Below are 24,667 nucleotides of genomic sequence, written 5' to 3'. Positions count from 1 at the left end.
TCTAATTACCTGGATTTATAATAAACGGTTGAATGATCACAGGCTCTATCACAGGCAGTTATTTGTGCAATAGCTGTGGCTTTATTTGAATCTATAAAAAAAGATGAGGGTGGTGATTACTACGAGACATTTAGTGGAAGCTCCAGTTGGTTCCAGAATTTTAAATTGGTGCTGGTGTTTTAGTGCTACGATATCAGGGAATCCCCAAGTGCTGATAGCATAGTCGCCGCAACATTTCCTGATGAACTCCAATCTGTGATTGAGAGTGGATCCTTTCCCACTCAACTAGTTTTTAATGTCGACGAGACAGAATTGTTTTAGAAGAGAATGCAATGTTGTTCATTCATTTTCAGGGAAGAAAAACCAAAGTTACGTTTAAAGGTAAACCCCTGAGATAACATGCATTTTTCCTGAATGTTAGGCCACCCGCTCCAAAGGTGGAAATGTCAAAAACATGTACAAATTTATTTTAGCAAGAAAAAAAAAATCTTATAATGCATACAACCTTAAAAGATATTTTAAACTGTAAATGTTTACATAAGTAAGGTCTTCTAAGGTTATTAATAGGAATATACATGGTTTATAGGAAATTCGATACCCAAAACTTATGCTATGCATCCTGTTCTTCCCCATGTTACAACGCTCGCATACAATGCAAATTCGTATCGTGCAAAGACCCCAAGGAATGCATCCCTTGCACTAAGCGAGGCATGGGTGTACTGGCATGGGTGATTTGGATTCACACACTGGCAGATGTTCATATTTTCTAAATGAGAATCTACCAGTTTTGTGGTGGGTTCAGGGCAAGAAAACAGCTCTCTGTACTGGTTATGTGAAAATAGTTTGCATTGATTATTGGTTTCCTTATTATCCACTAACTCTCCACCTCTAGTTGGTATGGAAATTTAGAAGTTTACCATAGTGTGTACTTAGTTCCTCAAGAGGAAAATTTTCAGAATTCTCAATGCCACTGTGCAATGTAGCAATGAGAGATTTCAAACAATATCTCAAATTAAGGCATCAACAAAAATAAATCAATCTAACCATTATTTCACAGAAAAATGCACTTTCTTGCTGAACAGCAGATTACTACAGGCCATTAGTCACAATCAAGCAAAATAGGCTATATTATTTCACGATAATTGGTTGAACTGGAGGGTAAAATTACCTTAGAGCATCTTTGTAATCTACAATGAGCTTTTCTTTATCTTCTTTATTATCGACCCAATAAGTACTTGGACAGACAAAATCTGATGACTCACGGCACACAGGACAAGCTCTGAAATATAAACAGAAATAAAAACATTACTGAGAGCAAATTAAAGAGCACATATACAATTATAAGTGACTGTTAATAATGTATTTATAATGTGAATAATTTAGTAATAAGAATGTGAGATATCAGTGCTATCTGGTGTGTGTTGTGCGCACATGCGCATGCTAGTTGTAGCTGAAAGGCTGTGAGGCTAGTGAGCAAATGTGAGTGCCTGCGTTCCATTAAGTTGGTGCAAGATCAGAGCGATCTTTGTGCTGAACAAGGCAATTCTTTAGTTAATTCACGCGGATCTTTAGCTTAACTGCTTATGTTATTTCTCGCAAAACCATACCTTTTCCAATAGTGACATTTTTACAGTAAATCCCTATGAAGATTAGTAGGGTTTGAGTTACACAATGCCTAAAAGATTGGGCAAAGGCCATTCAGAGCCTTAAGTTTTTCTGCACTGAACACACATTCTTTTTATCTTGCAATGACTTTTATTCTGAATTTGACAAAAATAACATACATAAAAACTAGGGATGGGTCGGTTCACTTCTTTGAATCCACTGGTTCTTGAAGTAGCGACCAGGACCGATACTAAAATGAACTGACACCAAAAAAATGGAGGATATACCTATTTGAACCCTGTTCACTTGATTAAAGTGAAAGGCTTTGCAAAAAATCCCAAAATAACATAGGTTCTGGAACTGGGAATCGAAATATTAATATTTAAAAAAATCACACGATAGGCTGTTATACATGTTTTAACACAAATATTACAAATTTTCAAAAATGAAGGTAAATACACTACATGTACTGAATAAAATGGTGTGGAGCTCATCACCTAATAAGTTTGCTGTCAAAATTCTTAGCCTGCCTCCACTGCCTGATACATTTAAGGCAGAAGCAATGATTGCAGTTAGGTAAGATACCAAACTTCTGGTCCCTCAGGGCCTTCTCCATAATTACTTCAAAGCAAATACCACAAGTTTTGTCTTTTGACCTCTGGATGGCAAAAGAGATTTCCATATCTCTTTCATGTTTCTTTATACATTCCTGGAAATCAAATAAAATATTGTATATTAAAACAAAATTCAATGAAGTACAAAAATATCAATAAAGTTACATTTTTAAATTTGAGGTGGTGATAAAGTTCATTTCCGAATCAATGATAGACCAATGGATAACTTTATGCTTGACTAACAGAAGGATACTCAGAACAAAGTAAAAAAAACTGATGTAGATGATACCACAAGATAGAAAAAATTCCACAATGAGTCACACAAACTATCTTCACATTATTATACCATTGCAAAAGTGAGCTAAAATTTTTCATTTAGAAAATATTATGTCAGAAAACTTAGGTTTCATTCAAATAATTCACAATGATAAAATTAGATCTAACACATGGTCAGCTACTTAATTTGTGAAAATTACCAAAGAAATTGTAGGATCTAATAGGATTCATAACGACTTGCAAAAAATTAAAAAAGGCTCCACTTTCACATTTGACAACAAAAAATATTGGTTACACAGTGTAAAAAGTAGTAAACTAGACTTGAATATCATTGATTTGACCGTATGACATTAAGTAAAAAGAACTTTCATCAATGGATTGATTTAAATTAATACCTCACTAATTACTTAATTTTTTGACATTATTCATTGTTTAAGGGATGAAAGTTATTAACATAATCTAGGTAAGACCACAAGCAGGCATTGTAGTCACAAGCAAATGCAAACAAAAATATTAATGAATTCAGAAAACAAGCAAAAACCTCTTTAATTATAACATGCATAAATATTATGCTTCACCATTTTGTGTCTAATGACTTTGGCTCACATTTTAACTTTGAATCTTACAAATTGAAATGTGAGATATGCTTTGTGACCAACATAAAGGCAAATTAAAATAATAAAAAAAAGAACAAATTTGACAGGCAATACGACATCCTTAATGCATTTAAGATTCTAGAAAACACATCCATATATTGCAACAAGGCATTTCACTTTTATCAGCAATTAAAATTACACAAAAAACTTTAACAAAAAGGTATGTATAATGTTCTCTCTCTACCAGCACACCATGCTGCAAATGAAACCACAGCAAATTGTTAAAAACATTATCTCAATTCAAAACCTTAATAATGATGTACACAACAAATTCCATAATGGACAAATACAATTTTAATGCTCAATTATAGATACTAGAGGAACAAAACAATGTCAAAATGAAGAAATAATGCATCAAAAAACATTAAACTAGGGATGGTCGGATCAGATACCTCAGATACAAATATCCGCGGCATTGCCCTTCATCAGATACATCAGATTCAAAGTCGCGGAATTCGGATCTGGATCCGAAATTTTGAATTACAACTTCAGTGAATGCAACGCCCCATACAAGTGGAAAGAGTCCTGATCCTCTCTTCGAATGAGTTTTCCCGTCGATTGCTCTTTATTATGAATGAGGCAACACAACAAAAAAGCTCCAGTGCAACATTAAAACTTCGTGCCGTGGCATGTAGGTATAGTCCAACATAATCAGCATGGTCAATCATTGAAGCACCCACCTTCAGAATATTATTTGAAGAAACCTTCACGAAACCTGATTCCATGATATGCACTTAAATGTGTTTCTTTTTACACAGATCAGATCCACCAACGTTTTCCAATGCACACGTAGTTCATTGTATTATAAATATGATCATAACACGATAAACACCTTGCACGCTGATGAGATAGAACAGAATGACATCACATACTGAGGAGCCAATAGATGAGCGTTTTCGTCTGCTCAATATCGTTGCGAAAACAATGCATATTATACATTAATTATTACACAAACTAAGCAACAATTAATGCTGTTAATCAAAAGTAATGGTATTTATGATACACTTTATCGAATCAAATGCATTACAATCGTATTCCTCCCGGGTGCACATACTCTATTATAACATATACAGTCCACAATGCTATACTTTAAGACCTAGTGGTGATGTTCAGGTTGTTTCATTTACCTTTACTCAATTATAATTATTCCTATGAGTTATCCAATAAGATTATCTACAGTGGAACCCCAATCTATTGTTCCCGCATTGATCGTTTTCCCACATTCATCATTCGCCATTCCTGGTACCAAATAAAGTTCTATAAAGGCAATGTAATTTTTCCCGCATCCATCGTTCCCCAAAGTATTGTTTTCCCACACTGATCGTTTGAAGATCACGGTCCCGTTGTATAATTTTCCCGCATCCATTGTTTGACTAAAATGAGACGAAGTGTTTACAAAGTGTTATGTATTTGTGGCTAATAACGACAGACACCCCCAGGAGATTGAATTACCATAGGGAGAAGCTGAGTCACATTAGTGCATTTCCCAAGATCCACTAACCATTCAGCAATCGCCTCCTGCCCTCTGATGCTTTTCTCTTCTCCGAAATGAAAAAAAGGGTCCCAGCTCACACAGGGATCGTATTAAGTCCTTACTCTATGGTATTGCGAAGACCTTAGCTTCGAAAAAAATATAAAGTTACACGAGAACATTAAAAACATGTTTCACGCTCCCCCCCTTTTCTCACCCTCTGACCTTTTTCAGCCTACCTGCTTCAAAGTTCCCAATTTCTGGAGGTCAACTGCGGCATGAATCACCTACGAGCCCAATAGGTGTCTAGCAATGAAATTCGGCAATTGGCATTATACTTTTATTAGATTGAAATATTTGTAAAGTGCATGTAATTCAAAAAAGAATGAGACCAAACACGACATATTTCTAACGTTATTTAAGCATTTAAAACAAGGAAATAGTTGGAAAAATACAATGGTGATTTCAGGCAAAACTCGATATCCTCGTAGCTGAGATTCTCGGCAGTTAATATGGCATTTTTCCGAAAACATGATATCAGGTTATTATCAGTTATCAATTTAAGAGTTATACTCTCTCAGTTGTAAGATTTACTGAGGTAGAGATATCTTCTCAGAATATTTTGTTTCTCCCTGCTAACAATCCTAATTCATCTACTCATCTGGCGCTATGCTAATTAGAAAAGAATGTGTAAGTTGCCTTCTCTTTACGACAGAAAATTTCATGGGGCAGTCATATGTTTATGCTTCACCCTCTGCAGTATGTTCTGTGTAAGACGTACACGATAGCATCAGTTCCGAACTTCACCTCGCACGAGTGGTTTCGTACTTTCCAGTGTGGGTTGACTTCAAACTAGCGAGTGTTTTCCGTGTGGGTTAAACAAAGTGAGGTTTCATTTTTATAGGTTTTATTTTTATCCGTCTTCGGTCCATCGCCCTTCCGAAGAAACAAGTAAGTACTTTAAAATATGGAATGAAAATAATTGAATATGAAGAAAAGCATCCAGGATAGAAGATATTGGAGAAAGCCTCAGGCTGTCCGCTAGCACATGACGGTAGGGGTAGGGGTAGAGTGAGCTACCTGGTGAAAACAAGAAGTGGGATGAAGCCGAGGCTCAGGCAGGCGTGCCGCTGACGATTAACGCAACATTTTTCACACTTTACACATTGCCAAATTTACATGAAAAATATATTTATTAGACAGGAACATTACAAATAATTGTATATTTTTGGCCTATATGATCCATCTCACAACCAATCACTGTGCCGGCGAAAGCGGTTGTTATAGGCATAACATGCACATTGCTCTCGTTAATGCGTGTACTGGAAATGGCGTTTCATGGATTTTTACATCAGAATGAAATCTATAATAGCAGAGTAAATGCCGAGTGGAGAGCAATCATTTTTTTAGCGAGGTGGCGTGCTCCTTCAGGATATTTGAAAGAGATATTATTCGAACCAACAATATGACCTAAGTGTCTACATAAAGTACTAGTATTCCTGTAATTGGCTAAACTCTTGTTTGAATCCTTTAACGAATATAATAATTACGTGCCAAAAATCCTGTGTTTCCTGGGACATAGGCAACCTAGCCAAACATTACCGCATCGATCGTTTTCCCGCATTCATCGTTTTTTTTCGTCCATCCCTCTGAAAAATGATAGATCGAGATTCCACTGTAGTTATGCATTGACCTTTTACAAAGACCACCTTCATTGACCATGATTCTGGAAGCAGTGGAGTGGTTTTTTCAACACAACTCCAATTACAAGTTTGTACACACTAGTATTTCTTTACAGAAAACATGTTCCATCAGAAATTGATGATCGAAGCAGAATGACTTTTTGGTGTTGCATTTTCATCCCTAAGGCATAAATAACAGGTCACTACAATAGTTATCCAAGGCAATTACAAAAATAACATTTGAAAAGCTCCAAAAGATGCCTCATGCTCACAAGCATGCTGTTCCTACCTAAGTCACACCTATGCTGGGGCCGTATTCTGTATTTCTTCGGTACCGCACTGATCGGTTTCCCTTTCAAGCCCACCGACTGGACATCATTCCGTACCGACAAGGGTTTCCTCACCGACGACGGCACTTTCAGCGATTCTGTAAGGTCGTCGGTTTCAAACCAGTCGGTACGGTTCCCCCTCCTTCCCAAACAGGGAAAATCCGAATATATCCGAATTTAGAAGTCATCTAACGTGTCTCCACCAATGAAAGAAGGGTAAAAACAAGTGAAGACTCACTGGCACAGTTTGTCATCGTTTTAAATCTTTTTATTTGCGGAAATTACAACTTATTGTTAGATTAAGATAACATTACAATATAGTTTGTATGTGATGGAGATTGTTGTTGCTGGAATGAATTATTGAAACTATCCTTGAGATCGTAGTTTCTTTCTTTTATATATTGGTTCCGTATATTGCTATTTATTCATGATTTGGTAATATATTTGTCATTAAGTACGTTCCATCTAAATGTTATCAACGGAAGGTTATGCCATTGGCACCGTAGCAGACGGAAATCATATACCATGGAACATGAACGTAGGATTCAAAAGCAAATGTAAATGTTATATGAGAGGAACAAGTAAGGAAATTGTCATAAAAATATGGAGCTGGGTGTAATTAAAAGAAGTGTAATGACGAGGAAGTAAAGAAATTGTGATTGGGTGAAATACATATATGTATAAGTTGCTCATTCCAAGTGAGAGAAAATGATATTATGTGTAGCGGCAAACCTCATACTTATTTACAAATATCTTCTTTTATCGTAAAGGGAATCAATAGCTGACGATAAAATGAAACATAGTTGCCTATTACAAATGAAAGAAACTGATACCGTTGCGGCAAACTTCATATTTAAATAAAAAGATTATATTGTTATGTCGAGAGAAACGCCAAATGAAGATTGAGGGAAATAATAGTTTCCTAATCAGAGTGAGATAAAGTGATAACATTGCGACAGAACTCATATTTAATCAAAAATATATTTTTATGTCAAAGGAGCAAATAAATGATAATAGAGTGAAATAAATCCTATTACAAGCAAGTGAAAGTGGTAACATAAATGAGAGAAAATCATTATATGGTGGCAAACCTCATGTTTATTAGCCAATATCTTATATTTCTGTCAAGGTAATCAATATAGATGATGACACAGTGAATAATAGTGGCCTATTCGAAGGAGGAGAAAAAGATAACATTGCAGCAAACCTCATTATTTACTCGGTGATGAGGTAAAAACAAAATAAAACGTACAATGCGCACCGGGGAGTTCATGAAACCCACTAGTCAGTGGCCGTACCGACACCTTTTTGCTGTCGGTACGGCTACCAACGATCTCCCATCCTCACGTCGGTGCCGCACCGATCGGGTTCGTACAGAATCACACCATTGCTTGCCGGGAGTCAGTGTGACGTCGCAACCGATAAATTGGTGTCGCACCGATCGGTTTGGAGTTACAGAATACGGCCCCTGAGCAGAATGACTCTCAAACCTTTAAAATACTATGTAAAAGAGTGAAAAAATTTAATACTCACACTAATATGCTTCTTTCTTTCACTTTCATCAGTTGGATCAAGAAGGAATAAATTGCAAATATCACAAAGGAGCCGATGAGAAAATGGACAATATAAACCATATGCACAATCTTCCTCATTCTTGCTGTAAGGACACAGTGGAGCGATCTTCTCATCCTCAGAAGAATCTTTATTCAGAGAACTCACAGCCTGAGCATATGTTTTGGGAGCTAGAAAAATTTTGAAAATAAATAATAATGATAATAATAATAACAATAATAATAATAAAAACAACAATAATAATAATAACAACAATAACAATAATAACAACAATAATATAATTTGCCTTTCTTGGATGTGATTGGAACTCAGGAAATCAGGAACTCAGAGAAAATATGAAAAGCCAATTGAATATATCATTTTTAAATACTAAAATATGTACAGTACAACCACATTAAAGCGAGTACAGGCTATTGCAAGACCCCCGCCATTACAAGAGATAGCCCAAGCACCATCAATTGACCCTATGATTAGAGTGTACAAAAATTCCTTTCTAGTAGGCTCTTTCGGTGTTGGCACACGCCATAGTGAGAGTTTCCATTGCTGGATAACCTTCACCAAGAGTCCCTAATCTCTGTAATTGCTGTCGATCTGTTAGAAATGAAGTTAATATGGAGTGCTCAGTCTCAAATTCATGTGGTAAACTGTCGTTCGCTAAATATGTAGTTTGTTTTGGTGAAAATATTGTGGCATTAACATTTGCGAATGCTCAATCCTCTTTTGTTGCTAGGGCGGCAGAAAGCAGTTGATAGCATACCATCTGCATCCGCGAGTTACATGAAGAGAGAGCATTCCAAGGTTGGCATCATGGCCAAAAAAGGCAAAACACGCCTAAGTGAGAAAATGAAAATGATAGAGCAATACGAGAGGTGTAATTAATTTATCTTCCTTTTTGCTCTTCACAATTTAAAATAACAATGAGAAGATTAGGTCTGCCGTGGTGTGGGAGGGCTAATCATCACAGCAAAAGTGCCCAAGGAATGAAGAACATGAAGAGTTAGAAGGAGCAATTCGTTTGGGTAGTTTTGCCCACTTCAATCTTTGGGAACTACTGAGAAAGGGGCTATGCTTAAGGCTACAGCAGAGTATGTCAGTGATAGTTTCGGAATTGAGAACTTCCAAGTGTTTGGAAGGTATTGCACTAATTTAGAGCGCTATCTCCCTTCATAATTGCTGGTAATGCCTGCAGTGTAAACCCGAAGCCGTGGGAGTAAGGACTCCGATCCTAGCAGGATATCTTAAGAAGTACTCCCTGCCTGATATGATGCAGACAAAACAGAACTCTTTTTATAGCCTACTCCCCGACCAAACCCACACAGTATGGGGTGTTTCTTGCAATAATGCTTCCAGAGGCAGGCAATACACTGTTAGCGATAACGTACGTGCAAAGCTGATGCTGTACTTTTAGTTTATTTAATTAAAAAAATTCTGCATTCTTTTTCATGTTTCGCAGCCATTATTGAGAATGTTATAGCGATAAATTTATACTTGAAAGTTTTGTTGGCCTTAGGATCCATCAGATGCATATGCTTTCTCATTTCTTTGTTGCATATATTACCCATGCAAGTTACATTAGTCACAGTTTTTTTGCAGCTTGCTTTTGTTTTACTGAAGTAACATCAGCATAATATCTGCATTATATTTTTCGTGAAATAATATCAATTATGTAAATATCTTTTCTTATATTTTACCAATTTAAATTCAAATCGTTTTTATTACAGTGCCATGGATACACTCAAGTGTATTATTTCAACAACGTTGTGGGCATAACACTCAAAATAGAACTTTTTTTTTGAAGCAACAGCAACTTCAATGGCATCATCATGCATGCCAAGCAGACTTTTTAGTGAGGATAATGAAGATATTACATTGGATGATGGAAAAGGTCTTCCGAGGCAGGATCGTTTTACCAGAAACAAATGCAATATTTTATTTTACACAACTTCCGCGAAAAGTACAGAAACAACAACCAAGCACCAATGGGAAGCATTTGAGGCATTAAATAACTGCGATACAGTTTTATCAATAATTGTTTGTATTTTCTACCGAAAACACCGAATTAATGGAATGATCTTGTGTATGCACTAAGTACATAGAAAGGTGGCTTCATCGATTATGCATTGGGGTAATAATTGACAGAGCAATGCTTTGCATGATTTTTATTCAGTATGGTGCTTATGGCTATGTTGCTTTTAGGGTAAGGAAATTTAGTGATGCAAAAAACATCACCTTTTATCGGGATTTTTGCTTAATTTTACAGAATAGAAATGTCTCAGTCGTCACACCAGTCCTGTTCCCATGTAAGTGCTCACAATTGGTTTATTGGCTAAAATTTGCTTCACCTCCGATAAAACAACAATGCACCACAGACATCGAGGTTGCGCTGTAAAATGTAATTGCACTTTTCCACAGTTATTTTCATTTTTACAACACGCTTCGGCACAGAGATCAATGGCTCCAGACAATGGCTCAGTGACCCGAAACATGTCATACGCATTTAAATAATTGTGGAAAAGTGCAATTACATTTAATTATAATATGTTGGTCTACCTCCGAATCATACTAGAATCAGTTGCATTCAAAGAATAATGACAAAAATGAGGAATTTCAATGTCACTTGTTGAATCCAATGAGCAATGATATTACTTCACACATTATTAAGAGGATTACAAGACGAAATAAAGTCTTATAAGTTCTGCATAACCTAAATGGCACTGAAAAACACCAACCACCCAAACCATCCAATACCATGAGACAAATTTTACAATTTGAAGACATTTCTCATATGTGTCACAAGAGAATTTCCATTCTATACTTCTTAAAAGGTAATTTATTAAATTGCTCAAATCCTTAAAATTAAATCCTAATACCATATCACAATGTCCGGCAAGTGTCTATATCCTTTTTCCCCAGATTTTCCATGCAAACATTAGGATATTTAGTGTCTTCCTCCACTTTTTGGTGACAAATTTTGATTGAATTGCCAATCAAATCTGCATACTGTAATGTTCACAGATTCCCGGATTTGGATTCGAGAGCCCAATGATGTTTCAGTTTCAAGAATAGTGGAGGGTTTTCACTGTATGTATTCCTGGTGGCAATGGTGGTGAAAGCATTCAGCAAATGCTTCAGCAGAAGTAAGTTTGATTCTATAATTGAGTATAATTGTTTACATTTGAAACATTTTTCCACATTTCCTGCTCTTAAATTTTTAGCCTTTAATCACTGTCACATCCTTTTATATTATGTTTTTATAATTATTAATTTTTGAAATGCAGCTGACTCCTGATCATCCGCCTGCGGTACATCCATGTTGCAGATTTCCCATGCATAATTTTCACTCTCACTCAATATTTTTCCGGATCTTTATAAAAAAATAAAACTAACCGGAATTACGACATTTTAATGATAACACAAACCATACTTATTATTTCCTATACAATCCCCTTCATAAAACAGAAGCGATCACATGCTAGCCTCATTGACGGGAGCTCCGTTTTCCTGTTTTCCAAGCCTAGCAGTGTGCAACCTCACTCCGTGATCACAGATATGCGTCCCGCACCAGTTGCAACCCTGGTAACTAGTGCGGAACGGGACTACGCGGCGTGGTGCCTGAAAGTGCAGTTTCTGACATTGCACAATGGTTTTGTAGCCCACATTAACAATGTTAAGTTGAGGACAGAAGGAGCAAGGACAGAATGAAAGTATTTAAGATAGAAATTGGGTAAGACATCATTCTTGATTCAAAATGAGAAAATCCTTCATGATAACGCTTGGTTAAAATTACATCAATTTTTCAGAATAAATATAAAAATTCACTATTTGCAACCAGTTTTTACAAAGCAACTACATCATTGGGCATAAAAGTAAGAGTTTTGTGCCTAGAGATGTTATGCTAAGATAGTGATCCAGAGCTCCGAATATTTAAAGAAAAACTAAGCCTAGGCCATGATAGACAGTCAGGGACAAAAGCAAACATTGACTTACCTTTGCAATACTCCCAATCACCTGAGGGATAAAATTCTGGTGCATTAACCCAGTCTTCATTTCGGCAGCCACTGAAAGGAGAAAAAAACTTTAGTATATGATAAGAAACAGAACAGGCATACTTTTAATGGCTACAACTAATTTGGTTTAAATTAGGGATGGGTCGAATAGTAGATTTCTCGAATTCGAATATAGAATTCGAATATTAAATCATTGCTCGAATATTCCAATACCTCGAATTTCGAATACCTCGAATACTAAACGATGAATGTGAAAATGTTTGACTAGGTCGCCTATGCAGCAGGAAACCCAAGATTTTGGCGAGTAACTGTGATTGCCTTTAAAGGATTCAAACAGGAATTTAGCTGATTAATGGAATATTTTAATTTTATGTAAACAATAGGGTAGTTTCCTTCATTAAAGAAAACGAAAGGTATTGATTGTGATTCGTTACCCACCATTAGTGTATTCATAATATACAAATTATTTCGTTCTAGAAATACCGGTTTAGACTAATGGCAATGTTCAATTTTACCTCATTTGAAAAAGGCCAGATTGGCGCCTATGCGATGCCACTCCACGTGACATCACAGGGACCTAGTTTCTACACGAGAGGATCGGAGTTTTACATCGTCTGAGGTTACCAATGCATGCATGAGGCACAGAGCTCAGGGAAACATGGCTTAATAATCACACAGTCTGTTTGATAAGGTATTAATAATCCTTATTTAAGCCAAGCGCTACCAGCTAGCATGGTACTCGGCTACCTGCTAGCATCCTGCGTCGTAATAGCGCTCAGAGCCTCGCCCCAAGGTCACCTCACTTGCGGCAGCGGGAACCAGAACGACGTCACGCGGAGTTTTTCCCGGCATTCATACTTACCCGTCGCGTATTCGCGCGCTTGAAAATTTTCACTTTTAATTTAATCGCGAAAAATAGATATCGTCTTATAAAACTCTAAAAGCGTTAAATACGTACTTCAGGAGTATTAATATTTCGATTTAGGCAATAAAAAATAATAGGAAACCACCCTATTTGAGCATTACGCCTCCGTCGTATTTCTTCTTCTTCCCGGTATTTATTTTCTTGCGCAAAATGCTTAAATAAAGTCAGAAATATGTCGTGTTTGGTCTTATTCTTTTTTAAATTACGCGCACATCACTAATATTTCAATCCAATAAAGGTGTAATAACAATTGCCGAAAGTCATTGTTAGACACCTTTCGGGCTAGTAGATGACTCATGCAGCAGTTGACCTCGAGAAAGGGGGAAATTCGAAGCAGGTAGGTAGAAAAAGGTCAGTGGGTGAGAAAAGGGGGTGGGTGCGAGACACGTTTCTATTTTTCTCGCGTAACTTGATATTTTTTGAAGCTAAGGTTTTTGTAATACAATCCCTGCGCGAGCTGGAATCTTTTGTTTGATTTCGGAGAAGAGGAAATCGTCAAGAGTGGGTGAGGCGAATGCTGAATGGAGGGGGATAGCAGATCGTGGGAAATGCGCCAATGTCACTATCCCACGGCACTGAGTTCCTCCCTATGGTAGTTTCATCTCCTGGGGAAGATTCAAAATAAGTGCTTGTCATTATTAGCCACAAAGGACACACGGCAAACACCTCCTCTCATTTTTTCATAAGATGGATGCGGGAAAATGGTCAGTGGGGAGAAAGAGGGAAGGGTGAAACACGATTCTATTATTTTCTGGTAACTTGATATTTTTTTCAAAGCTGAGGTCTTCGTAATATGATCCCTGCACGAGCCGGGACCTTTTTTTTGTTTTCTGGGAAGAGGAAATCGTCTGAGAGGGGGGGGCGAAAGCTGAATGGATGGGGATAGCGGATCGTGGGAAATGCGCCAATGTCGCTATCCCACGGAACTGAGGTTCTCCTGATAGGGGACACCTGGGATTTTCGGATTTTTTTCATCCGATCAATTTCGGTTCCCCACGTCGAACTCTTTTCACCGCTCAAACCCGTGAATTTGATGTATTTCGTCAGCTTGCCTAAAACGGCGCTGCATGCACTAGACGAGTTCTCATTTTTCCGAGTCAACTACCAACGACGTGCGAGCGACAGTGTATGACGCGAAATTCAAAGTATTCGAGGTATTCGAGACGGTACCTTTGGCATAACTATTCGAGATCTCGAATATCGAATACTTTCTATTATTCGAGGTATTCGAGTATTCGCGGATACTATTCGCACATCTCTAGTTTAAATAAAAGCTGCTGTCTCATTCCAGTACTGATGGAAAATGGTGAAAGTGCTTGAGACTTTTCTTTGATACACAATTTTTGGATCAAATTTTCTACACAAATACAGTATAAGTAGGCTTGTATAGACATACCGTATAAGCGCATGTAAGAGGCGCACCCCTATTTTGAGAATCGGAGCTAAAAAAACTTTCCGGCATTTTCTATCTTATCGCGCGGTGTTGCAGACTTACGCCTGGACTTTTGACAGACATAAAAATTTCCACTTTCAATACTAATAATTCACGCGGCGTTTTTCATCTAAATTTACACGATATGTATGGTGCTCAGAGGTAAGTAGGTATTCACTTGTAGTCTTAACCTTATGATGCTTACTAGGGACAGTTGGATCGGATCCTCAGATCCAAATATCCACGAATAATTCCCTTCATCCAAAGGATTTCATGTTGATAGCGTAGAGGAAATTCCAGCTGACTTGACTTGTGACAAATATTCTATAGACAATGAGTGGAATCTTCTTGAGACAAATTGTACTTTTTCATAGTTTGTCAAACTAGATTCATGTGTTGTGACAACTGTGGTAGGGAGTGACCTTTTGGATATGGATATTTGGAAAAACATGTTAAACAATAGATTGCTTCAATGATTCCTTACAACAAGTAACACTGAAATGTTGCATGCCATTGTAATTCTTGCACATATTTGCAATACAGTGGAACCTCGTTAAAGCGAGTACGGGCTATAGCGACACCCCCGCTATTACGAGAGATAGCCGATGCACCGTCAATTGACCCTATAATAAGCGTGTTAAAAATTCGTTTTTACGAGACCCTTTCGGTGTTGGCTCTCGCCATAGCGAGGGTTTCACCGCCGGAAGACTTTCATGAACACTCCTTAACCTCTGTAATTTCTAGCGATCTGTTAGAAATGAAGTTAATGGAGTGCTCAGTCTCAAATTTATGTGGTAAACTGTCGTTCGATAAATATAATGATTGACGAAACAATGCTTTGCATGATTTTTATTCAGTGCGGTGCTTATAAATTGTTTGAATAGTTAGTCGTTATTTGAGTAAGGAAATTTAGTGATGCAAAAAAACATCGCCTTTCGTCTGGATTTATGCTTACGTTTATCGGATAGATGTTTATCTGTCGCCGCACCACTCCTGTTCCTGTATATCTGTTCGCAACAGGTATATTGACTATTATTTGCTCCACCTCCGGTAAAGCGACAATTCGCTATAGCGAGTGTTTATTAGTGCACCGTGGGGTGTCGTTATATCGAGGTTTCACTGTATCTTCTTTCAGTATTCTCAAATAAATAAATAATACTAATCCTCTGTTTCAGTTTATCAGTCAGCTTCTTATTTTTAACATTTCCCAAGCAAATAATAAGTAAAGGTCTGGTGATTCTGGAGATCCCAAGTGATTCATTTTCTGGGTCCTTCATGCTTGTCGTCCCTTTCGGCTCCTTTCTTCATAGAACCCTTTGTAGGCATTTCCCTTTCTTACCTGGCAACCTTGCCCCCTACCCCGACCTAGATCATACTGCCTGTCATCGGACAACTCTCGGCGGCCAGACTGTGGGTTTATCAACTTAGGAGCAAGGTCTTGGGACGCATCTAGTTCGTATATCGGACTTACTGTACTCGGGAAAATATCAACCCTCGATTGCGTCATGCAGCATTCTTCTGTAGAGAAACTGAAATGTATTTTCCTGTATACATCTACAGTAAAACTTTGATTTTACGCAGTTGGAGGGACCGAAATATGGGCACTGTGTAAAATCAAAGTGTGTAAAATCAAAGTGTGTAAAATGAAGAGTTTGTATTGAGGAGGAGTATAGTTTTCAGGATAACACTTGCTCATTATTTTTAGAATGCTTAGCCATACACTGTTGTATAGGATTTAAATCCAGAACCGGAACCAGAAAAAGTCTCATATGTGAGGTTTTACGCTAATGGAGGATGAAATCCTTTTCAATCGTGTCAGATATACGTTTCCCGGATTCAATTACTCATTTGGAGGCAAGAAAATGAAGCCTAAACAATATGGTTGAATTGCTAGCATTTCTAGCACTAAGATTACTTCTGTTACCCAGGAAAAAATTTCGGAATGGTGATACTAAATGCTCGCAGGGAAGCTAATTTTCGAAAATATTCTCATTAAAAGCAGTTTTCAGGAAATCCGTTTAACCACCTGCAGACAAAGGTTGGAGATGTAAGAAATCAGATGTCTGAATATAGTCATCCAAATTAACCCCATTAACAGCGAGCAAAATTTTGCTTATACATCACAAAGGCTTTACACCCTGTAGGCCTGGGCTCTAGTCCTGGCAGTAGCAGAAACTTATCAGAGATGGCTCTATCCCTATTTTGAGTTTAATATGGAGGGCACTTCCAGTGCACCACTATGTCCAGCAGATGTGACGTCAAGTTTTGGTCCCTTTGGAGCCTCTAATTACAACCTGGCTAATGCCAAAATAGGGTTCCTATCCCCCCAACTTCATGGTGCTAATGACCCCAGCTGTCGGTTATCTCCTTCCAAGTAGCATACCATAGATAATACGGAGCACACAGGACCCAGGGTATTCGGAAATTCAGATTTTTCCGGTGTTTCGATAACTTTTTAAAAGTGAGCTATTAAAATAACAGCGCAACTGCCGTCATGCCGCCAGTGATGAATAAAAAAAGTATTACAGTAAAACCTCTATGTAGTGAACCTCTTTACATCATAAACCTCCATACATCATACCATCCCTACGGTCCCGTCAGATTTACATGTAAATTTATCGGCAAACCTCTTTGTAGTGAACCTCTTTATATCGTAAAACCTCCACTTATCATACCAAGGAGATACCCCCGAGACGGCCTAACTACCTCTGCAAATCGTACCGAGACAACTAGACACCATTAATGCAGCCGCGATTATGTACATGGAATGGTATTTTCAGTGATAAATGTTTCACCCTTATTATTTTTTTCTTATATACCTTTAATATGCTGTAATTTTCACGTTAATCATTAGTTGTGGCCATTTTGTTCCATATGAGAGCATACCTAACAGTAAATAAGAACAACAGTATCTAACTATCCTAATCATTTTAAATGACTGTTGAATTAAGAGAGATCTCATAATTTTCTCTCAAATCGTAGTAAAAATCATGTGATAGCACACGCTTTCTGTAATTATTATGTACATAGGTAATAAATATATGTTCACTAATCCATGCATGTTTGTTTAAACACATACATATAATGGTTTTATAGACAGTAGTGCCTTTCATTTCTGAATGATATGAAAAAATGGTGCCTATCACTAAAACCTCTCTATAGTGAACCTCCATACATCATAATGCCCAAATTTTGGTCCCCACCGTTACGATATAAAGAGGTTTTACTGTAATAGTCCGGAACAATTTTTCCTCTTTACAATTTTTACGCATTAAAAAGGCATTTTCCCATAAAACTTTAGCATTAGTAGATTGAATCTACCAGGTATAGCTTCTCTATCAGCATTCTTCCGCGAATTCAGCACCGGGACCTTTGACTCACAAGCTGTGTGATTCATCTTCACGTAATATTTTGCTTCCCCATATCTGATAACAACACCGGACACTTTTTGTGTTTCGATTTAATGGTGCTACGCTATTCCTCAGTTTAAAGGGACTGCCTTATCATTCACGTCTTCAACTTGACTTCAATGATTACATGACGTTTGAAGACGCGAGTTATTCTCCGAGGGCATCAACTCCTGTTCCGTTAAAAATAAATGCTTGCCACCTAGCGGAGTTAAGCTAATAGCTATTTAAGTTCCAACCATGTTTCATTTAAACCCACTGACAATGATGTACAAGTTGAGTCAGTTCTGATAAGCACGCCGCGCAAGCAACTTTCCCTCCCCTCCATTCGTCCCGCAGAATGAGACAATACATGCTGCTTTTACCATTGTGTTGAATCACCATCGACTTACCTCCATACTAGAAGTACGACTATCTTTTTTGGATCACCTTGGACGCTAAAATTTTGGCCCGGGAGGACTTTTAACGGCTCATTTCGCTGTTATGTTTCGCTGGGGCGACGGAAAACAGCTTTGGCAAAATTCTAGAAAACCTTCCGTTTCGTGATAATGTTAACACCTTCGCGTTCGTAAAGGAGCCTGAAATATTACTGAGAGGGCGCAGGGGGAAGCAATAATTATATTCGCGATGTTTTTAGTTTCACGCTCAACAGCGTGACATCATTTCAACCGTTCCTGTATTCATTTTTGCAACTCATTGAGACGAATAAATAACTTAACTTCATATTGCTCCAGTCGGGATTTTCAAAACAAGTCGAAAGACAACTGCGTAAAATCAAGATTAGCGGCCTCTTTGGGGCTGGGGTTATGCTGTGCAAAATCGAATAACTACGTAAAATCAAGAAAAGATGTAAAATCGAAGTTTCACCATTGCAATTCCCTATGCTTTCCGGCCGGACTTGAGTATTGCTGCGTAAAAACGAGAAACGATGTAAAATCAAAGTGCGTAAAATTGAAGTTTTACTGTATTTACACATAATTTAAACGTGTTAATTATGTACTGTTTTTTTTTAATATTCCTAAAAGAAACGTTCATACGAACTTCGTTATTACTAACCTCCGGTTTTTCGGTCCTGTGAACCTTGTAATAACGAGAGTCTACTGTTTTACTTTGTCCTTTCCATCCAACCCCCTTTTCTCCATCCTCCCATCTTTTCTTATCCTGCTTCCTCAGCATACATATTTCTGCACTGTGCAGACTGCTGACTAACCTTTTCTTTACACTTTTACACACCAATCCATTCACCAGATCTTTCCTAATTATAACTACCCCCTTTGCTAACACAAGTCATATCCAGGTATACTGACTGGCGAGACAGTTTTCCTCTGTAGTGCAGCCAAAATAAATAAACTAATCCATCTGCTTAAGTTTAGGACCATATATTTTTATGGCATCATCAAAAATTAAAATTTGCCATTATTTGGTATTTTTCAGAGAAGAATGACTTAAATTACACACTTGGAAATATATCAACATTTAGAACCATGCTGTCAGTTTAAGTAGTGTGAATTAACAGTAGCAAGGAACAGAATGAAGTTATATCCAAAATCTTAATGCATTTTTAAGGAAGCCAAAAAAGAGATTCAACGTCATCTTCTTTACCCACATGTACAGAAAAAAAGATCGAGAATTTTTCTCATAAATTTTCCTTTTTCTGTTAACTAATATCTAAATTGGGTAGCCATAAAAACAGCTCTGGTGTGAAATTGAGGAAGTTAAACATAGAAGGGGAGACTAGGGAAGGTTTAACTCTTTCGGTGTCTTCAAACAAAATTGGAGAATTCAGTTTCAGAACAATATCTTTTTTCTCTATGAAACTAATATCTTCTGGTTCAGGGAGGAAAGTTTTTAAATTGGCTCCCCTTTTTCACACGAATTTTACATTATATCCATCATCATACTCATTACTAAAACCTTTCCCTGTGTAATACAAAAGAGGAAAACCATTCCACATATCAGATAACTTTGAAAAATTACACTGTCCTTGTCCTTGGAAGCAAATGCTTTCATTGCATGTCTTGATATTGCGGATTTTGATGATTTATTTACTCTTACTACCTCTCTCACACTTTTGCCTTCATCACAAACCATCTTCACAGCTTCCAGAATGGTAACATTTGGTACTGGAACCATATCTGGACTTTTTCACTATTGCCATTCTGGATTACTTCTAAGGCTTAATTACGTTATACTAAATATTAAAATGCCTTATAAAATAAAAACAAAAAAATAATAGTGCTAGGAAGGAGTGGGACACTGTCCCAATCCTCCCTCATATCTGATGTCCCAGACCTCCCTTAAGAGCCATGTTGTATTTCACATGTATTATTAGGTTTTAAAAAACCTCTTAATGTTATCATAATTATCAGTTATAAACCTAAAGGACATGCATTCTCATCAGTCCTTCCAGGGAGAGAACACCATAATTAAAATAATAGAAATTTAAAGTTCAAGCATCTCACGAAATTTTCAAAATTGGTGTGAAAACCAATATCCTCTTCCTAACTCACAATGAGAGATGTGAGCCAGGAGCCATTTTAGGAGGAAATGCAGCTACTGCTTATCATACATGTGAGAAAAGCAAGAGCTAAAAAACTTAAATTAAGAGAGAGAAATTTGAACTGTCCCATTCCTCCCTTGTTTCTCCTATGCACAATATCTCCAAAAATATAATATACAGTAGATTCCGGTTAATTGGGACATATCGGTACTTGTGCTCTTTGCCCCAATTAAGCGGCTGCCCCAATTAGGCAAACTATCCTGTATATGGGTATAAACAAACGTTGAAATGATAGAGAGAAGACTAAAGAATGTTTATAATGCAATATAAGTTTATTAATCTATTAATTTGATTAATAAATCAGCGAGTTTAGTTAATTTAGAATCATTTTTAAGAATTATAACAATATATTTAAAAATATTTTTCACAGCCTCGGGCGACACCGAATGAATGTCTTATATTAAATCCTATTAAAGAAAAGTCCAATCCTCTTACGGATAGTATAACAACAATAGCTTCCAAAATAGGGCAAGTATAGGAACATTTGTGAAAAATAAGAGTAAATCAAAGGAGGAAAATATAAAAAATAGTATTCTGAAAACAAAAAAATTTAATTTCGTCGTGAGTATGGAGTCTATGTCACCGATTCATGGCCCAATAAAGCGGCATGCTGTCCCAATTAAGCGGAGAATACTCTGGGATATTCCCCTATTGGGTTCTGTTGTTCAAGATCTGCCCCAATTAAGCGGCTGCCACAAGTAACCGGTGGACCCATTAAACGGAATCTACTGTACTTAGATACCAAGAATAGAAAAGGAACTGTTGAAGTTTATCAATACATTTTCACCTTTTCTCCCCAGTGGCAGCTTTTTCTTCCTTTGGGGCAGTAGATGCAGTGGGAGTCTTCACCTTACGCTTTGAATGGCCGCCATTGTCACCCTTTCCATTTTTATTATGGTCATTATTGCCATTTTGCTGCCCCCTGGCTTGCTGCCCATTTTCAACGTGAAGAAAACTGCAAAAAAAAGAGATGTAATAATTTAAATATATCCACCTAAATTAAATTCAGACATACATCAGATTGATCAACTTCAATTTGACTTGAACAAGTGACTAAACCACATTCAAACCATGTATATCACGTTATATTTTCAAAAAAGGATAGGAGGGAACACTAAAATTAAAAATTGGTTGTCATTATTTAAAACCAAAACGGTATGAATGAAAAACACACATGCCAAATTTCAGAGCTCAAATTCGATTTTTAACCAAGATTAGTAGCTTTAAAAGTCTGCTAGGAGCTTCAGCCATGCCCATGACGTGAAACGTATTTCCATTAACTGATGCTGTGTGACATGTGAACCTCATGAATGTTGCGTGAGTAATGCTTGACGAAGCCATAAACACAGTGGATTTGTGGAAATAATGGCCAAAAGTTTATTATCATGGTGAAACAAAATGTTAATTTTGTTGTGGCTGATTCCAGAAATGTATTGACATTATCAACCGAGACTTTGAACAATTTTTTTGTCTCAAAAGGAATCATTTCATTGAAATGAAACTTCTTCAGATGAAATGTTTAGTTTTGAGAGAGACAGTAATCATGGCAATTATCGTGGATGCATTAATTTGTGAACATACCATCGTAACATCCTTTACTTATAACTGTTTTTTAGTTTCCGGATGTAAATTATGAAATAAATGAACAAATCAATATCTTTCCCCAACTATTGTAAGCAAAAGATATTTATTATGCTATAGCTATAGCTGTTTTCTTGCCTTCTGACGAGAGGAAATTCGGGGTTCTCTTCGTTTCTTGTAGGATAAGCATTCAAATTTCATTGGAACAGCATTTTTTAAAGCAGAGGCCTTGCTTTGGTCAACAGTGTTCCTGATAATTCTTCAAGTCAGTTTCGTACTATAAAAATTGGTAAACTAGTGTCATCAAAATGAAAGAGTAACTCAGAGATGGGGATTTATACATGAAAATATCCATAAGTTCACTTATATCTACATCAGAGTTACACGTAAAGTCACTTTCAAAAGTTTTAAAACAAAGTTTGTGGCACCAATTCTGCTTCTCAAGGAAATTTAGTATCCCATACTCCTTCCGTAGTTTTCTGCTGAGCTCCGCTAACATTCCACTTATGAGTGAATATAAATGCACTCAGAGATTAATTGTTTTATGCTGCAAATTTATCATTCCGCTTCTATTTATGTAGGAGGTAATTATAATTATGATTATTTCACGTACATTTACTGCATACTTCAACCAGTTTTCACCCTTCCTTTTTGCAATACTTATTATTTGTGCAATTTTATGTTACCGAGGTGGCCAAGTAGCCATGGGTTCGAGCTGTGGTAATGAAGTTTAAGGCATCGGGACTGTCTTTTATAATTTTTTCAGCTCGTTCTCTCATTTTCTTACAGGCTTTTTATAACCATAATTTCACTGGCATTGCTATTATGCCTTTAATGGTAATGCAGCTTTTAAAAATTAGGAAAAAAATGGTGGATAAAACCTTGGCGTTGGCGTTAACGTAGTCTGAAGTCTGGCGAACGGAGTCACACATTACATTGTATTATTTGACACTTATTCTGTTTCAATTAATGATAGTTCAAACTATTTGCTAGTATTCATTCAGTATGCATTTGCCTCCGGTTTCTCTGTTTTGCTGTAAGACTTGCAAAGTTATCCATGTTTATTATTTACTATCTGTGCTTCTATTTATAAACCTGGCGGCACCAGGAGTCAAATGTGCTTATTTCTGCTTATTGTGAGTAACATGATATCGCAGTATTTCCTGGAGTACAAATTTGAGATTATCAAGTACTACTTTGTAATATTTGACACATCACCAGGTTAGCATTGAAGACCCTTTCCATTTCAGTGGTTGGCATTTAATGCGCAAGATAGAAACAAAGAGTGAAAACCAGGGCAAATATGCAGTAAATGCACACTAAATAATCATCAAATTCAACATAAATTGAAGCAGAATGATATATATGCAATTAAAAAGTGAACTTTCCCATTGAGTACGTATACATTTAAGCACATACGAAATTTTTGCTATGTGCGGCCAAAGACAACAAAGGAGTGATGGACACTATGTATATCCTTTAGCGAAGCAGAAGAGACATTAAAATGGCCACACGAATTCTGTAACAGCCTAGCTCTATTGGAATATGCTGTCTCTGTGCAGCGTTGTACCACCGCCTTCATCAGTCTGGGTTGTTTGGCACCACAAAAAAAACTTTTCTGGTGTTTAACGAGAGGTAGATTCACATCTTGGCACACAACAATATACATAAGGTTTCCTCCCACTCATTTCAAATTCTCTGTTTCATCTAATATTTATTTATACTCGAAATTACGTATACGACGATGCACTCCTTGTGCAAGCAATGCAGATATTATGAGGTTCACACGTCATCAACATGGCGTTGCCCGAGAAATACGTTTTTGGCACGTAATTCAAGCTGAAATTTTCAAACTCAAACTGCTCTAGGGGTGAAATTATTCAGTGCTCAATGGTAAAATTTGGTGAAGGCCTTTCTTACACCCTTCTTTATTAATCAAACATAATATTTTGTAGTGTAATCCCTTCTTTTGCCACAAACTAGGGATACAGGCTCTTTAGCAAGAGAATATTTTGTCTGCCAGATGATGTTAATACGCACTGCAAAGATAAAATTAATTTAGGGATCCCAATACAAATTTGAGAGGAACTTGAAATCATCAGTACTTAAAAATTAATTTTGTTAAAAATGCTGCCTTTGATAATAAAATACAGGAATGCTTCCCCTTTGCATGGGTGCAGCTGGGAATTAAGGCTGGGGGGAGGGGTTTCAGGTGCAACTAATACTGGGGGTATGGAATATTTTAAGGGAAAATTTCATACACTATATAAAAAAGGAAAATACATGTTTTGTTTACATTTTGATATTACAAAGGGATTTCAACAATGTGCAGACCATAGATTACTAAATACAAGACAAGATACACACTGGGCCATAATTTATGCCTACAAATCCACGGCAAAAGATTTTATTGAAGAATACTCTCACATTTAATACACTAGACTCTTGTAAATACGAACAAAATTACTACAAAGTTCTTGTTATCACAAAGCAAATCGTTGGTCCCGACGGAAAGGCCTATCCAATCTATAGGAAAAGAAACATTTTTAC

The 24,667-nt window shown here is 36.9% G+C and overlaps 1 protein-coding gene across 1 annotated transcript in view; it reads right to left on the bottom strand.

The window, feature by feature from the left end:
* LOC124170500 (probable E3 ubiquitin-protein ligase makorin-1) overlaps positions 1-24,667 on the bottom strand; it is a 49,314-nt gene that overhangs the window by 16,799 nt on the left and 7,848 nt on the right. The window contains exons 4-8 of the mRNA XM_046549262.1: positions 21,324-21,491; positions 12,193-12,263; positions 8,167-8,375; positions 2,103-2,314; positions 1,169-1,279 (exon numbers count right to left, since the gene is read on the bottom strand). Coding sequence (XP_046405218.1) covers positions 1,169-1,279; positions 2,103-2,314; positions 8,167-8,375; positions 12,193-12,263; positions 21,324-21,491 — 771 coding nt within the window. The remainder of the gene's footprint in view (positions 1-1,168; positions 1,280-2,102; positions 2,315-8,166; positions 8,376-12,192; positions 12,264-21,323; positions 21,492-24,667) is intronic.

This window comes from Ischnura elegans, chromosome X (genome assembly GCF_921293095.1).
Source record: "Ischnura elegans chromosome X, ioIscEleg1.1, whole genome shotgun sequence".
Taxonomy (NCBI): Eukaryota; Metazoa; Arthropoda; class Insecta; order Odonata; family Coenagrionidae; genus Ischnura; species Ischnura elegans.
The sequence above is the reverse complement of the archived record's forward strand: the minus strand, read 5'-3'. Positions and strand labels throughout refer to the sequence as shown.